This window comes from Seriola dumerili, unplaced genomic scaffold (assembly GCF_002260705.1).
Source record: "Seriola dumerili isolate Sdu_G_001 unplaced genomic scaffold, Sdu_1.0 BDQW01001449.1, whole genome shotgun sequence".
NCBI classification, from domain to species: Eukaryota; Metazoa; Chordata; class Actinopteri; order Carangiformes; family Carangidae; genus Seriola; species Seriola dumerili.
Genome location: NW_019175704.1, coordinates 192,609 through 208,614, shown reverse-complemented (window position 1 = coordinate 208,614; position 16,006 = coordinate 192,609). Strand labels below are relative to the sequence as shown.

Genomic DNA, 16,006 nt, shown 5'->3' with positions numbered 1-16,006 from the left:
TGGTATGTGTCTCAGCCACTAGGCTGCCAGGACTGCCCGATTAATGATACGTTTTAAATTGCCTCAGTGGTTTAATAATAACTAAATATCAGTCACCACCCTCACCACTATCAGATTTGTGTCACCACTGTCAGACCTTTTGTTGGCCAAGCGTTGATTCATACCAAAGTTTATTTTTCTACTTTGTTTGTCTTTTATGTCATTTTTTCTTTACTACATTCTGCCACAGATTTAAAGAAATTATATGACACTGACATTTTAGGTGACCATATTAAGAAAGCACAATATTTGAAAATTTGTGTCATATATTTCACTTACAAACTAGGAAATAAGAATGACATATGCACGTGTAGATGCACATGTGCATGCTCTCACACACACTTGCACAGCAGCTGTGCACAAAGCACCATAAATCTCTTTTGCGGAAAGGCTGACAAATCAGTTTCATGGAGGAAAGTAACATGACACTTTTTGACGTTCTCCTCACAGCACCAGGTGTTCACGTATGTGATCCTTGCCTCTGAGCCAGGTGTGCTTGCATGTGTGTGTGATCTATGGTGGCCAGAAAGCTTATTTGTGTAGAGTTCAGTGAAGGCCAGTGCTAGCAGGAGAGCGCGACCATATGCTTCTCATTACAAGTAAGTGCCTGCCTAGTCCAGGAGAAACAAGAGCCCTCAGAAGCAGGGAGAGAGAGAGAGAGAGACAGACAGAGAGAGAGACTGGCAAACACTGATCACTGACAAGAGATAATTAGTCAGCCTCTATCCTTACTACAAAAATGTGAAATCTTGGTTTAAAAGAAAAAAAAAGAAACGTATATATCTGAGCCTTATTGTTGTAGTTTTGGTCAATTTACAGTATCTACAGGTAAGCATAACACTGTACTCACCATTGTCATTATTATTAAGTTGTGGCCATGACCAACCATGCTTGACACAGCTTTACAGTGGAGTCCTATTTGACCACAGGAACATGTCCCTAACCATTCATCATTCAGACCTGTTAGTTACTGGTGGTTGTTTGTTAGGTTAAGATTGGACTTGTTTCAAACCCATCTAACCCTCTCTGGTGGGGGTATCACACTGACCTATCGAATCATCAGCCAAAAGTGTGACAGTAAAACCCAGATGCAAAAAACTTTTTGTTTCAATTGCTCACATCTTGTAATTTGTTATGCTTGAAGAAAAAGTTTGATTTTGCATTACTTCACCGAGAATTGGTGAAGACAATTATATATATTATTTAATGATACAGGGTGTTAAGAACGAATTAAGCAAACAAGATCCAGTTTTTGTTAATTGTATTAATTAGTGCTCTTTAGAGGTGTGGGGTTAGGGTTAGGGTTTGGACAGTTCCAGGCTGGTTGTTTTCCCCTGTTTCCAGTCTTTATGCTAAGATAAGCTAACTGACTCTTTGCTATTGCTTCATATTTAACAGACAAGCATGAGAGTGGTATCATTTTTCTCATGTAACGTCCAGCAAGAAATCAAATAAGCTTATTTCCAGAAAAGGTGGAGCTATTCCTTTAAGGCAAGTAAAAGCGGTGGAGTAAATAACATAGCACAGACATATGATGGGCGTTGCTCCTTCCATCTATCACTCTCCCTCTGCAATCTTCCCCATTGTCTATTTTTTCACTATTTGTCCTCTTTGTGTGTGTTAACCTTTAGATATCCGTGTGAACTACTGCTATACCAAGTTTGAGAATGGGCGCTGCCTGGCTCCAAAGCCTCAGAACACTTCCAAGGAAGTGTGCTGCTGCACTGGAATGCCAGGTCAAGGCTGGGGAGACCCCTGTGAAATCTGCCCCAGCAAGGGAGAGGGTACGTACACTTCTTATCACATACACACTCACATATGCAGGGAATCCCTCATGTAAATAAAATGATTTACATTATTTAACTGTATTTTTGACTCTTCACATCCCATGGTTCCAGATGGCTTTCTTCTTCTCTGTCCCAATGAGGGATATCAACGGGGGCCAGATGACCACCCAAAAGGTGTGTGTCTGTGTGTGTGTGTGTGTGTGTCATTAACACTGAATCTTCACCTTTCTGCATCTCAGTTACAGTTGTAGAATGTAATTCACTTCATGTTGATGTTTTTTTTTTTACTTGTAGATGTTGATGAATGCGTCAATGACCCTTGCGTTAATGGCCAGTGCATCAACACGGACGGCTCTTTCCGCTGTGAATGTCCTATGGGATATCGCCTGGACATCAGTGGAGTCAGATGTGAAGGTCAGTTTACTCACTGCTTTTGCTGTCTCTCTGTCACACTCCCTCACTGATAGATTCACCTGGTCCATGTTAATCTAACACTAACGTGATTGATGGGGTTGATTTGACTTTCTCCAATACAGACACTAACGAGTGTGACATCGGCAATCCTTGCGGCAACGGCACATGCACTAATGCCATTGGCGGGTTCGAGTGTGCGTGTGATGAAGGCTTTGAGCCTGGGCCGATGATGACCTGTGAAGGTATTTCTCATTATGTATGCACTCCCTCTTCCATCATGCAGTCTTTGTTGTCATGCGGTACTACTGTAACGTGCTGCCTTCTGTTCCAGACATCAATGAGTGTGCCCAGAATCCTCTGCTGTGTGCCTTCCGCTGTGTCAACGTGGTGGGCTCCTACGAGTGTAAATGTCCCACAGGCTACGTTCTGCGTGAGGACAAGAGGATGTGCAAAGGTGCTTTGACTAAATGACTCACACATACACTCAGCTTTTTCGGTCACGGTCCATTTATTGGAAAGTGCTGGTAGAAAATAAACTAAGTTCCTCATAGAGACATTCTGGCCCCATCCACAAAGTTGCATAACACACTATCTCTCTGACATCTTCAAGGGTTCTCTTTCTCTGACAAACTTAAAACACTCTCTGGAAACTGTAACTGGCCGAGTCACTATTTACACCTCCGCACTCTCAGATAGGTTGGGCACCATAGCAACGGTTGTATTTGGCAGGAGGCGCTGAGACAGGAGGAACTTGTCAGTGTCTATAGCGTCACTGTTTACGTTAAAGCTCCAAACAGACCACCAACTCTCCCACCTCATGCCTGTTAGCACTACGGAGCTCAGTGTCGGATTGGGTGGTTAGATTAAACTCTGGAGTGCTGCAGTGCTGCAGTGTGTATGAGTGTCTGTGTTACATCACCGGTGTAACTGCTGCACATGCACACATACACATAAGTTTCTTCCCACTTGTGCGTCCTCTCACTCTGACAGTATGCTGTTTCTCTTCCAGACCAGAACGAGTGTGAAGATGGTATAGATGACTGTGCCAGCAGGGGCATGACCTGCAAGAACCTGATTGGTACATACATGTGCATCTGTTCCCCTGGATACATGCGCCAGCCCAGCGGAGAGGGCTGCATGGGTAAGATTATCATGGTGTCCTACAGTGTAAAAGCATAAACCATCCTTCTAGTTTATGGCGCCAAATCTTGGCTTCACTTTGCATAAAATAAATCTATTTTGATGCTCATTCACTTTTGTGCAGCAGTGTACAAAGCTAAGTGGGGATTTTTAAAATCCTGACTTTGCAAACTTCCTGGTTGAACTTGTGCAACAAATATTTCCATTTGATCTTTACACCGTGTGTGTGTGTGTGTGTGTGTGTGTGTGTGTGTGTGTGTGTGTGTGTGTGTGTGTGTGTGTGTGTGTGTGTGTGTGTTAGATCTGAATGAGTGTACAGCCAAACCAGGTATCTGTAGGAACGGCCGTTGTGAGAACACAGTAGGAAGCTACCGCTGCAGATGTGACCAAGGATTCATCGCTAACCCCACACAGACTGAATGTATTGGTATGTACATTCTTATGATCAATATATCTTTGTCTTCCTGTAGGTTTTTTTTCCACTGTGCTCTAACATTTCTTGTTTGAGTTCGCTGTCGGTCTTCATCGGGATCTGTTGTGTCCTAACTGTTCTTTAATTTGTTCAGAAGGAGGCTCTTGTATAAAATCAGCCTCTAGAAAATTAGACTGTGAAGTTAAAATCATAAGAGAACAACTTTATTTAGGGGCTGACACTGGATGTTGGAATGAGATATACTGTAATACTGAGATGGATGGTTCTGGAGTCCAAAAGTAAGGAAAGATGTTTGTAAATGACACAAATTGTTAAATGAATTCACCTAGGTCCAGCCTATACCTCTCCTTCTCGTACAATCACTCATATTACCTTGCAGTTTGAAAATGTTTGACGAAATTAGTAGTTTAGAGTTGAACATAGCCAGGAACATTTTTTCCAGGAAGATAAAAAATTACAGATTTTATGGCCGTTCTGTTTGAACGAAATGTTTTATGCAGTTGAATCTTGGCTAACCGCGTGAAAAAGTAATTTTAATCTCAGTGGGAATTTAACCGTTCCATGACAGTCTCGTTAAAAACCATGTGTCTGTGACTGTCGAGATAGGGGCAAGGAAATCCTTTCAAAGCCTTCCTCCCTAATCTAAATATATACTTCTGGATAGATGTGATGTGCTGAACTCGGTGAGAAGATCTCCAGGGACACTTTGTAAGCTCTGTGGTTCTATAGCTATCTTACTCCTTACAGACAGTTGTGATAGAGAAGTGTGGGTTATCTATTTACGTCTGGTTCTCTGAGGCAGGGTCCTGTCTGGGTGGTTTGGTCTGCTTTCACATCTTTTTTTTTTTTTTTTTTTTTTTTTTTTCGCGCTCATGTTCCTCTCCCTGTCTCTCCCACCTCCAGATAACCGTGAAGGCTTCTGTTTCACTGAAGTTCTGACCACTCTGTGTCAGATGACTTCCAGTAACAGAAACATGGTGACCAAGTCAGAGTGTTGCTGTGATGGAGGAAGAGGCTGGGGCACCAACTGTGAGCTCTGCCCCCTTCCTGGGACCACCCAGTACAAGAGGATGTGTCCTCTGGGACCTGGGTACACCACCGATGGCAGAGGTATCTTACTGCTGAGGAGACTTGAGTTTGAATTGACTGTCACTGAAAAACTGACCATCAATCAAGAGGAAATTTTCTGCAGTTAATGAGTGTGGATCTTTCTCTCACAGTGATTAGGGATACATTTTTTTTTAATTTCATTTATAGAGCGAACATGAGATCGGTTTTCAAAACTATATATTAAATCGCTAGAATTATTAAAATGTCCATATTTATAGTTTTACACTGTTGAGACCTAAACCACAAGTACTTTACATGTTTAGCTGTTAGATTTCCTCCAACCTGCCGGGCAACCACTGACTTCTGCTCATTTCAATAACTTTCAGTGGCAAGCTGAATTAATTTTGAAAACCTCTCTCAGTTTTCATGAAGGCTACAGCATCCAAGATTTAAAGCTCTTCCTCAGAACAGCTTTGCATTTGTTAGCTTTAGATACCAGCAGATCAAACTCAGAATAGAACAACAGGCAGTGTTTTCAATATGGTCCCTGCTCACAATTCTGTTACCTTTACCTTACCTCGATAAAAAAATAAAGCAAAGAAAAGTTCAAGGTGATTGATTATCTCAACAAGTTTGGGATCTCTGCAGGTGAATGTTCTGTGTGTACTGAAATGATTCGAACTGCTGCCTGAAAACGAGGACATCAATTGTTATGCTTTGTAAATTTGTCAGCAGTAATATACACATGAAACCACTTTTATGATTTTTTTTTTTAATTAACGTGGGTGTCAAATAAACAGATTGTTGTTGTTTGGTGATACTATCATTTGCTTTTATACTTGACACAACACCGACGCACAGCTAAATGCATAGATCAGTATTTCCCCAAGAATGTGTAAAATGTATCTGGAGCTGACTTTTCTTGTTTCTGCCCAGATATTGATGAGTGTCGTGTCATGGGGAACTTGTGCAAGAATGGTCAGTGTATCAACGCACTGGGCTCCTATAGCTGCACCTGCAAACCTGGCTACACTACTGATATCAGCGGCACACTGTGTGTGGGTAAGGCTTAATTTCACCTCCAGCACTTACACTTTATGGACTCTTTTCCTACCATGCCTACCTCCCATTCTCATTCCTGCTGTCTAGTAAAGAGCTGAAACTACGTGGGTGGACTGCCCACACACTCCTCTGAAAAATGCAGCCCGAGTCTGTGTGTCTCATCATCTCCCCTTATGGAATTTCTGGCTACAGGATCAAACTGTCTCCTCTCTGTCTCTCACTCTTTCTGTCTCACCCTCACCCTTTCCCTCTCTGTCTCTCTCTAGATGTGGATGAGTGCATCCAGGCACCAAAGCCTTGTAACTTCATCTGTAAGAACACAGAGGGAGGCTACCTCTGTTCCTGCCCCCGCGGATACATCCTACAGGAGGATGGGAAGAGCTGCAAAGGTGACATGCACAAAACACTGAAAAACACAACCTCTAAATGTTGTGCTGCTCAGATCAGTTGAGTTCAGTGGCGTGCTCTTCTTGCTTGACTTAGTTTCCAGTTTAGAGCTACAGTAGTGCTGAGTGGGCCGGGCCCTTTGCCAGTGTTCTGCTCACTGTCCCGAGACGCTTCATTTGAAATGGTGTGTGCACGTGCGCACGTTTGTTCATGAACGTGTACCCTGCGACACACTGCATCTGTCTGTGTCTCTGCTCATCAGGCTTGTTTGTGAGTCTAAACAAGTGTAGTTGTGGTGTTGAGTTTTTTAGGGTCTCTTTTATCTTTATTTACCATAGCTGTAGTTTCCCCCTCTCCAGTACCCCTCCGTGTTTCCGGTGTCTGGTTCATTTGCAGTTCATTTGTAGGTCAGTGACTGTAGAAGGACTGGAATTTGACTCAGAAAAGAGCAGTCCCCATACAGAAGTACGTCTGACACAGCTCCGACCAGAGAATCTGAAGTGCACTGTAGAAACTAACAAACAAATGTGTATTTAAGCTGTACAACCTCTCCTCTTTTCCAGATCTGGATGAGTGTTCGACCAAGCAGCACAACTGTCAGTTCTTATGTGTTAACACCATCGGTGGGTTCACCTGCAAGTGTCCTCCTGGCTTCACCCAGCATCACACTGCCTGCATTGGTAAATGCACACATGCAGATTATAGATACGCTGCACACCCAAATATTTTGCAATTAGAAATGCTTTTTGTACAATGATCTGTATGTTCTCAAAAGAGGTGCACTACATGACCAATTCGTACACAGTTTGTTCTTTCACTGTGTCATTTCTTACAGTATCTTCCAGCCCAGCTCATAAAAGACCCCTGAAGCACCCTCTTGTCTAACCTTTACTAACTCTTATTCAGACTTAATGGACTCCGGCTGATATCACACTGATCTTATTAGGCTGGACTGGTTTGTAGTCATGGCAGCTTAGCAATGCTTTGTTATGGAACATTGCAGTGGATCGCTGTGACTACCACAAGCTTCTTTTTTTTTTTTTTCCAGACCATAAAGCAGCTCCCATGAGCTCACATCAAATCAGAGGCAGGGAACCCTCAGTTTTGACTATAGGAGTAGCTCCAGGCAAATGACATACAGTAGGTGTGGATGTGTTCAAGAGTTAGGAGGTTGGAGAAACATGGGTGTGACACACAACACTTATCATTCCTCAGTAACTACTGCCCAAAAATATTGTTATTGAGGGAGGCATATTGTAAATACTGTATGTAAGGCCTCATTCCTTTCGATGCATCTGCTCTTTCAAGCTGCTGCTGAAAAGTATGTGTCCTTTTCCAGTATAATAATGTTTTACATTTCTGTTTTTCAGTCACACTGATAACGATTCCTCCTTTAAAGTAAAAACGTGTTTGGAATCCATGTTTGGATTGCCAGGTAGTGCTTAGGGAAAGTAGACACTCCTTCTATGGTTTTGTGCACTATGTCCCACATGTTGACAGTTTGACCAAATGGAGATCTAAAACTGGGAACGCGCGCTGGAAGACTCAGATGACAGTGAAAATCCAGGATCACACATTTAATAACTGACATTTAGAGATTATATCTTTCTCCGCTTTGATCTTTGTCCCTAAAGAGCATAAAGTACGTGATCGTGTTCAGATTTGCATCAATTCCAATCACAACAGTCAAACATGTTCGTGTTGGTTGATAAATAATCCGAACTCAAGGCTCACTTAAACCTTTTTCCAGGAAAAGCAAGCAAGTGGGTGTTGAATTTAGATGATTTTGTCAGACTATTATTCACAAGGTCAAGAATGAGCTTTCACACTCACTCATGTTTATGATTACCTCCTCTGGTTTGAGATTGAATCAGTAGGTGAGAGATTTTATTCTCCAGTGCCTGCAGACTGTGAGATTATTTGTACCAACAGTGCATGGTGACCTGCCCTATTTTCCGAGACCCGTGTCGACACTCTCCGCAAATTTGAAAATGACTCAGCAAATCCAAATCGGGGTCGTAATCAGCCCTAATATCATGTTTCTGGTTTTACCCTTGTCTGAACCTTTTCTCCTCTCTGTGTAGACAACAATGAATGTGCAACAGACCCCAATCTGTGCGGCTCCAATGGTGTCTGCCAGAACACTCCAGGGAGCTTCAATTGTGATTGCCAGAGAGGATTCTCATTAGATCCCAATGGACAAACCTGTGAAGGTCCGAAAACAACTGATACTGACCTCACAATCAGCTGATTCATTACAGAAAACAGACTCTCACAGTAGCTTTTGTTTGTTTGTCTCTGACAGATATGGATGAGTGTGATGGTAACCACAGGTGTCAGCATGGCTGTCAGAACTTAGTGGGCGGATACAGGTGCAGCTGTCCACAAGGCTACCTGCAGCACTACCAATGGAACCAGTGTGTGGGTGAGTAAAACTGCTGTTCTTTTTTATCAGCAAATATAAAAATGATTTCCTTTTGGGGCATCTTGATGACTTGGTTGCCAAAGTATGTACAATCCAGCCTTGATGTTCTGGGCTGGAGTCCGACCTGGAACCTTTTTAAAACAACTTATCTGTCCTTCACCTCTTTCCTGCCACTCTTAAAATATAAATATGTCCAAAATGTTTTTCCTCTTCTCTGGAATTTCAACCCTTCCCTTACTGTGGTAAGGTCATGAGAAAAGGAAATGTTATGTTGAAACTAAATGCACAGTATCCTACTTATAAACCTAAAACGTCTACATTTTGTTAATTATATATATACACACTTAATTAATAAAAACAAACAAAATACAAACTATGAAGGTGACAAGAGAGACCCTGAATATATCTAACTCTAAAAGGACAAAGTGACCTATAGAAGTAGAGCCAAAAACCAAATGAAAAGAGGAGGGTGGTGCAACGCCAAAATCTGAAGTACCTAAAATAATTAGAAATAGCGCAGACATGTGAAAAGTAATTGTGTGACTCTCTGTATGCCCCAAAATAACAAGCTTATTAATTAAACCTGTATTTTTAATTTGCAACAACATGGCAGACTTTCCCAGTATTGTTTGTGTCCTTTAACTGGAATGACCTCTTGTTTGTTTGCTTCCTGTGACCTTCCGGTGACCCAGATGAGAACGAGTGTTTGAACAGCCAGATCTGCGGGGGAGCGTCGTGCCACAACACCCTGGGGAGCTTCCGCTGTCTCTGCCCCACTGGCTTCAACTACGAGCAGACCAGCGGAGGCTGCTCAGACATCAATGAGTGTTCCACCAGCCAGAATCCCTGCAAGTTCGGCTGTTCCAACACAGACGGGGGCTATCTCTGTGGATGTCCACCTGGATACTTCCGTGCAGGACAAGGGTACGTTAGTGACTGACTATGTGGGAAAGCTTCTCTGTAGATGTTTCTTGTCCACTGATGGCTTTGTCTTTGTTTCAGGCACTGTGTGACAGGTCTGGGCTTTACTAGTGGTGGACAGGGAGGTGAGGTGGATGATAATTCTCTGTCTCCTGAGGCCTGCTATGAATGTAAGATCAATGGCTATCCGAAGAAGGGACGCAAACGTCGCAGCACCAACTCAACACAAGAGGATCCTCTGGAAGACATACAGGTAATCTGTCTGTCTTTGTGCATTACTGTCTGTAGTTTTAGGAGAACTTGATGGGACTTAACTTAAGTTTTACTGCTTTTAGGTTAACAAAATAATAAATAATTAAAGGATTTTCCCAGTAGCAATTAAAATTTACCAAAAGTATAATTGGGTTAGGGTTAGCTAACCTCTACAGTTAACTGAACAAATAAACAATATTAAAATGTTAGAAACCTTCTGTTTCATTTCTCTTTATCACACCTCCGCCTTTTGTCTCTCTTGACTGTCAGAAAACACACTGTACTGTTGGTCAGATATCTTCCATTCACTAAGTTCAGTTGGACCATGTTTTCTCTCTGTAGCTGACTGAGAAGGAGGAGGTAAGTCTGGCCAGTGTGGACATTGAGGACACCCTGCAGCTCCACCTGAACATCAGCGACCTGAGCAACCGTGACCACATCCTTGAGTTTACTCCGGCCTTATCCACCCTCAGCGACCATGTGCGCTACAGCATCGATTATGGAAACGAAGAAGGCTACTTCAAGATCAACCAGAGAGAGGGTGTCAGCTACCTGCACCTGAGCAAGAAGAAGGCCCTCCCCCCTGGGGCGTACTACCTTCAGATCAGCAGTCTGCCCCTCTACAAGAAGAAGGAGCTGGCTGAGCTGGAGGACTGGCACGATAAAGACTACCTCACAGGACAGCTGGGAGACATACTGAAGATGAGGGTGCAGATCATCCTCCATTAACCATCACAAGACTGAGACAGGCAGATGTTGCCAGCAGCTGCTAATCCAGTGTCAGGCTCACACTCCCCACAAAGGCCAAACATCTCTGACTCTGGGTCAGTGGTTAGGGGCAACTTCTACTTGCTCCAACATGGAGAAGGGCTCGCCACCAAAGAGACAAGAAGGGGGTGGGGGGGGTAGGGACTGTGTCATTTGATTGCCAAAGATGATTCTACATATCATACATACAGTTTCTGTGGAAAATACCAGCTGAATGAAGCATTATGAAAGAGTTCAGTTAAATGAAGAACATATTGCCCCGACACACAGCGTCAGCTATGTGTAAAGCACTATTGAGAGTGTGAATGGTTTTTAATTGTAGGGTTTATTGTTCTATAATGATATGTGGAATCAGGTGCCATTTTGAAGGGCATGTGGACTGCAGAAAGCTCTAAAGGCTGAGTTTTTTACAACTCAGCTTAGGTGGAAGAAAAGGGTGAGTCCCAATAGTCTGAAATAAATTCATTTCCTCCCCTCAGGTAAATGACTGAACAAACCTGGATACATGGAAGTTAACACTTTTCTCCTTCCCCAGATATTAATTTAATGGAGTGAAGATGAAAAAAAAAAAAAAGATTATGAGAATAGTTAGGAGAGGAAAGGAACCCACTATGGACTATTGAGCTGTAGCCATGTCTGAGCTTGAATGACTCCTACTGCATATTTAAACTATGCTTTTCCATCTTTCCTACTGACTAGAATAATTCATATTTACTGGTGCTAGCAACACACCCACATAGACTTCTGAATGCACTGTACTACTATACAAAACTCAGTAGTCACCAAGATACAATCCCATCGGCCATTCCGAAGATTTCATGTCTTTGCATCCGTAACAGCTAGCTTCATAGCCTGTCTGCTCTCCTCTATACTACATGTAAATTGTGTTTATACTGTAATAATCAATGCCACTTTTAATCTATGAAGCATTTGTAAACTAGAGGAAGCCCCTGGAATAGAGGGGTTTGTAATGGTGCTTATAATGACCAACTACTTCCTTTGTAAACTGTGTATACATACACACACCTGCACACACGACACACATTTGATGATGCCAAACCTGGGCCTTCATGATTATGCACTGAGGTCTTCGTGGCCACACATTCTCTCACAAGTACAATCAGTGCTGCATTGCCACGGACCAGCCTGACACCAGTCTGTGTTCTCTGTTCACATCAGTGAGGGTTTAGATGTAAATTCACAATAAAAACATATTTTTTGGTGTATATGTATTTACTGCTGTGCTTTCACCTTTATCTGGATTGAATTACTGTTGCAGCAAGTTCAACAAGCGGCCGTTAGCTTCATTTTGGACATCCCTCTTCAGTCATGTGTTCTCAAGTAAAATGCAACATGATCTCTGAATGTATTAGCTGGCGAGGCTCACATTACACTAATGGAATTGGTTATGGAGCCAAGCTTGCATGTTTAGATATGCAATTCTTGTCCTACACTGCCCCCATGTGGACATTTGGAAGATTTTTTTTTTTCTTCATTTGTGGAGGGTCAGACAAGAACTTCAAACAGAGCTCAAAGCATTTGCTGAAACCATGTGGGTGATTCTTCCAGTAAGGCTATCAGACCCAACTTACAAAAACGAGAACTTTATTAGCACCTAATCTATATATTTTCAACATATACAGTCACACAACAATCATATTTGTTTCATATTTGTAGGTTTCAGTTGTGTCCGGTTGATCCGAAGCCTCCAGCACCACGCTCCGTCTCATCTAGAGTCTGAAAGACAGCAAGACAATGATTTATTAGATTAACTCTGATGACATACATACCTGAGATAAAATCTAGTGCAGTAAAAAAAGCACAGTCATTGGAGCATGTGACAGTGTCTACACAAGTATTTGAGACAGATAAGTATCTATGCATTGAGTTTCTTACCTCTTGCTCCACCAGGTCTGGGTAGCAGATCCTCTCACACACCAGCTGAGCAATTCGGTCACCCTTTTTCACTAGAAGACAAAGAGGAAGAGAAGAAGGATGTGAAATAATGAATTATACATGAGGCATCTGTACAAATAGTTTCATGACAATCATAAAACTCAAAAAGAGTGTGGATGGCAAAATGTTACCATTTTTAATTCTCACTCAGTTTAGAATTGAAACGAAACATGAGGAATGTGAAGATCAAACATGTTTTTTTTTGTTAATTCTACCTTTAGCCACTAATGTGTTCTAAATGTAGGGAATAATTTACACATTGGGGAGTTTCAGTATGTATGTAGTTTTAGTATCATATGCAATGACCTAATTAATTCTGCTACATGTACCTTCATGACTTTTTCGTGATATTTGCCATTTTCCAGCTGAATCACTCACCATCAAATTTGTCCTTGCTGAAGTTGAAGAGCACAACTCCCACATTTCCTCTATAGTCTTCATCAACAACTCCAGCTGAGGAGAACATAAAGATATTAGTAAAAAATAAAATGACTAACATGACAAGGGTTAAAACTACACATGCTCACAAGGAATCTCATTGTAGGTAAAAACTCACCGCCAACATCAATAAAGTGTTTTGCTGCCAGTCCAGATCTTGGTGCTGAGAAGTAAAAAATGGCAAGAGACAGTTATAGCCTGTTCTGCAAATGATGAAACATTATCCACCAACAGAAACTCATGCCTTGAATTCACAGGCACTGAACAATAGTCTACAGACACGGAAGGAAAAACCTGAATTTCTAGAGCTGCATGGTTGCATCAGCCAAGTTCTCAAACACTCACCCACTCTCCCATAGCAGCCGTGTGGAACTGCTATTTGGATGTCTGTCTTCACAATGGTCTTATCCATAGGAGCAATGGTGTAATCGTATGCACTGTGCAAATTCAGAGAATTATGGTTAAGGCAGATTAAGGCTGGTTTTCATGGAGTTATATTCATTTGACTATGCTTCTATATTGAGTGACAGGAAGTAAGTATATTACAGATCTGTAGTAACAGTAAAGGTAAAAAAAAAGGGTAGGTTAAATTAGGTTTAGGTTAAATTTAAAATTGAATATCACAAACACAATTTATATCGAGTCATTTAACCTTAGTTGAAAGAAAATGTGGTCACAGTATTCAAAACGTACAGACGCTGCTCACATTAAGTCATAAATGGCGCAAAAATATAATTAATTCAATTCAATTCAATTAATACTTTAATTCAAAGTATTACCAACCTGTAGAGGTCATATCCTGCAGCTTTAGTCGAGCCTCTGGTAGGTGTCGTGGCATACTCTGAGAGTTTAGCAAACCTGAGGACAGGTCTTTCGTCTGCAGGCTTTGTTTCTATCCTTGCCTTCTTTGATGGAGAAACTGCAGAAGCATCTGCTACTTCTAGGGCGGGCATGTTGGCAGAGTTTTCACAATTAAAAGCCGAAAGTGCACTGAATAATCTATATGGAAAAGACTACCTAATTACTAACCAGGAGTCAGGACTAGCGCTAACTAATGCAACGTTTAAAAAAACCCAAGCTTCTGTCCCAGTTTCTTGGCGCGTCTGAATTTGAACGAATCTACTTCCCGCGTTGGAGGTAGCGCCAAATTAGCTCCTCCTCAAAAACACGTCATCTTAAAGGGATAGTTTATCTTGCTTTTTATTTTAAAAACTAAGACAATCCCGATGACTTGCAGCACTGTAAACCACTACAGACGTGTTACTCTATGCAGTGAGAGAAAAATATTCTCATCAATAAATTAGCAAGAAACTTAGTATGCTTTGAAACTATGGCAACCCTTTAGTCACTACGTTTGCCTTTAAACAAGTTCTCGCGTGAGTTGCGGATGTAAACAACAGACATGTAACAGATGCATTGGAAAATATTTTAAGGAAAATAAGCCTCACTCACTCACACATTGCAACTGGATATAACAGACGCAATGGTGGTGTCGGTACACAACAGAGAGCACAAGACACAAAAACCAAAGCGGTCAGTAAAGGTTACAAAATGCTAGCCTAGGCTAGCAAAGCTAAAGTCAATGTCAACAAGCGCTTGACAAGTGCAATAGGAAGGCAATTTCTTCCTTGCCTTTGTATTGAGTGGGCATCTGCATATGAATTTCCCTTCCTAAGATACGCGTGGCCTCAAAAATCGAAGAGCATTGTAGCTGCAGCTCCCACAGCCTCCGCAACGTTCGTGTCATACTGGTCGCTAACGCTGTCTCCAAGCTAACAGCTCATTAGTGCAGTCCTCGGCAGCTCTGCAGCGCCTCAGCAGACTTGGCTGACTTCAGTGCTTTGAACAAGCATTTCTTTGGATAGAAACAGGGGCGGAGTCAGACATAGCAAACATCCGGGGCTTAGTCCCAACTTGAGCCTACATCCAGGGCAAGGGGACATGCTCCTCCGTGGAATTTTTTCCCCAGTCACAGCAGCTATATGAATTATTTACTGTGTTAAGCCATTTGTACATCATTTGAGGTAAACATGATAGTTGCCCAGGAAAAAAATCCTCCAGAGCCTGCATCATATTTAGAATCTAATTGTTCTCTGTCTCCATCATTCTGAAACCACAACACAACAGATTTTGACAATGACTATTTTTCACTACTGCCACAGAAAAAGAGTCAAAGATTGTCTGATGCTACTAATTTGAATTTACATGACATAGGTGGGGAATGAATTTCCCATAAACAGCATCACTAATGTCAATACCTATTTTTGTTACACTGTGCAGGAGTAAAGTTCACTGATTTAAAGTTTGGATGACAAATCTACATTTTAATCCAGACCATAATAATATGTGCTGCTCTAACTGGGCAGTCATGGATCCACAACAAGGACAAGTAAATGTCTTCACTTCTCTGAAATGAATATGAGGCCAACAGAAGAACATTGACTCCAATGATATTAAAATTCTTTAAGGAATAGCATCATATGATAAACAACATGGACATGTACTGTATTATCATGCAGTATTTTATTTATTTATTAAGATAGATAGATAGATAGATAGATAGATAGATAGATAGATAGATAGATAGATACTTTATTTTGATCTACTCCTGATCATTTCTCATTTCCTCCTCTTTTTTTCTTCTTTCATTCTCTCAGCTCCACTCATTCATTCCTGGAAATGTCTTCCACTCAAAGAAAATATATAAAGAAAAGAGTTTTAATATTTCTGATCTGAAGATGTAGAAATAGTAAATGCATGTCTTATTCTCTTACATCTGCTCCACATCTACTCTCCTTTCCTCCTCTTTTCTTCAATCCTGTCTTGTCAATACATTTTCATCTCCTGTCTTTGGATGATGAAGAAACATTGTAAGTAGGCCACATTTCATACCCATCCAACCTGTAAAGAGATGACTGGTGTCGTTTGTTTTAC

General features: G+C 41.6%; 2 protein-coding genes across 2 annotated transcripts in view; one reads left to right on the top strand and one right to left on the bottom strand.

Moving 5' to 3' along the window:
- The window catches only part of fbn1 (fibrillin 1), a 59,887-nt gene extending 48,635 nt beyond the window's left edge, over positions 1-11,252 (top strand). The window contains exons 51-66 of the mRNA XM_022768331.1: positions 1,671-1,823; positions 1,938-2,000; positions 2,121-2,240; positions 2,363-2,482; positions 2,572-2,694; positions 3,250-3,381; positions 3,682-3,807; positions 4,717-4,923; positions 5,800-5,925; positions 6,192-6,314; positions 6,876-6,992; positions 8,397-8,525; positions 8,618-8,737; positions 9,430-9,661; positions 9,740-9,911; positions 10,253-11,252. Of these exons, the coding sequence (XP_022624052.1) occupies positions 1,671-1,823; positions 1,938-2,000; positions 2,121-2,240; positions 2,363-2,482; positions 2,572-2,694; positions 3,250-3,381; positions 3,682-3,807; positions 4,717-4,923; positions 5,800-5,925; positions 6,192-6,314; positions 6,876-6,992; positions 8,397-8,525; positions 8,618-8,737; positions 9,430-9,661; positions 9,740-9,911; positions 10,253-10,639 (2,450 nt within the window). The 3' untranslated portion in view covers positions 10,640-11,252. The remainder of the gene's footprint in view (positions 1-1,670; positions 1,824-1,937; positions 2,001-2,120; positions 2,241-2,362; positions 2,483-2,571; positions 2,695-3,249; positions 3,382-3,681; positions 3,808-4,716; positions 4,924-5,799; positions 5,926-6,191; positions 6,315-6,875; positions 6,993-8,396; positions 8,526-8,617; positions 8,738-9,429; positions 9,662-9,739; positions 9,912-10,252) is intronic.
- A 1,020-nt stretch (positions 11,253-12,272) lies between these two features.
- dut (deoxyuridine triphosphatase) lies at positions 12,273-14,892 on the bottom strand. Its single transcript, XM_022768310.1, has 7 exons — positions 14,705-14,892; positions 13,856-14,012; positions 13,418-13,509; positions 13,191-13,235; positions 13,013-13,087; positions 12,575-12,645; positions 12,273-12,415 (listed from the first exon to the last, which is right to left on the bottom strand). Exons 1-7 carry the CDS (start codon positions 14,817-14,819, stop codon positions 12,359-12,361), a joined length of 612 nt encoding a protein of 203 aa, XP_022624031.1. The 5' UTR covers positions 14,820-14,892; the 3' UTR covers positions 12,273-12,358.
- Positions 14,893-16,006: the final 1,114 nt, after the last annotated feature.

What these genes read in the sequence shown, in the direction of transcription:
- dut (XM_022768310.1), bottom strand. Translation starts at nt 14,819, where the DNA reads ATGACACGAACGTTGCGGAGGCTGTGGGAGCTGCAGCTACAATGCTCT. An exon ending in GCAGGATATGACCTCTACAG is followed by an intron (nt 13,510 to 13,855) that starts GTTGGTAATACT and finishes GAATTTGCACAG; the next exon opens with TGCATACGATTACACCATTG. An exon ending in ACACTTTATTGATGTTGGCG is followed by an intron (nt 13,088 to 13,190) that starts GTGAGTTTTTAC and finishes TGTTCTCCTCAG; the next exon opens with CTGGAGTTGTTGATGAAGAC.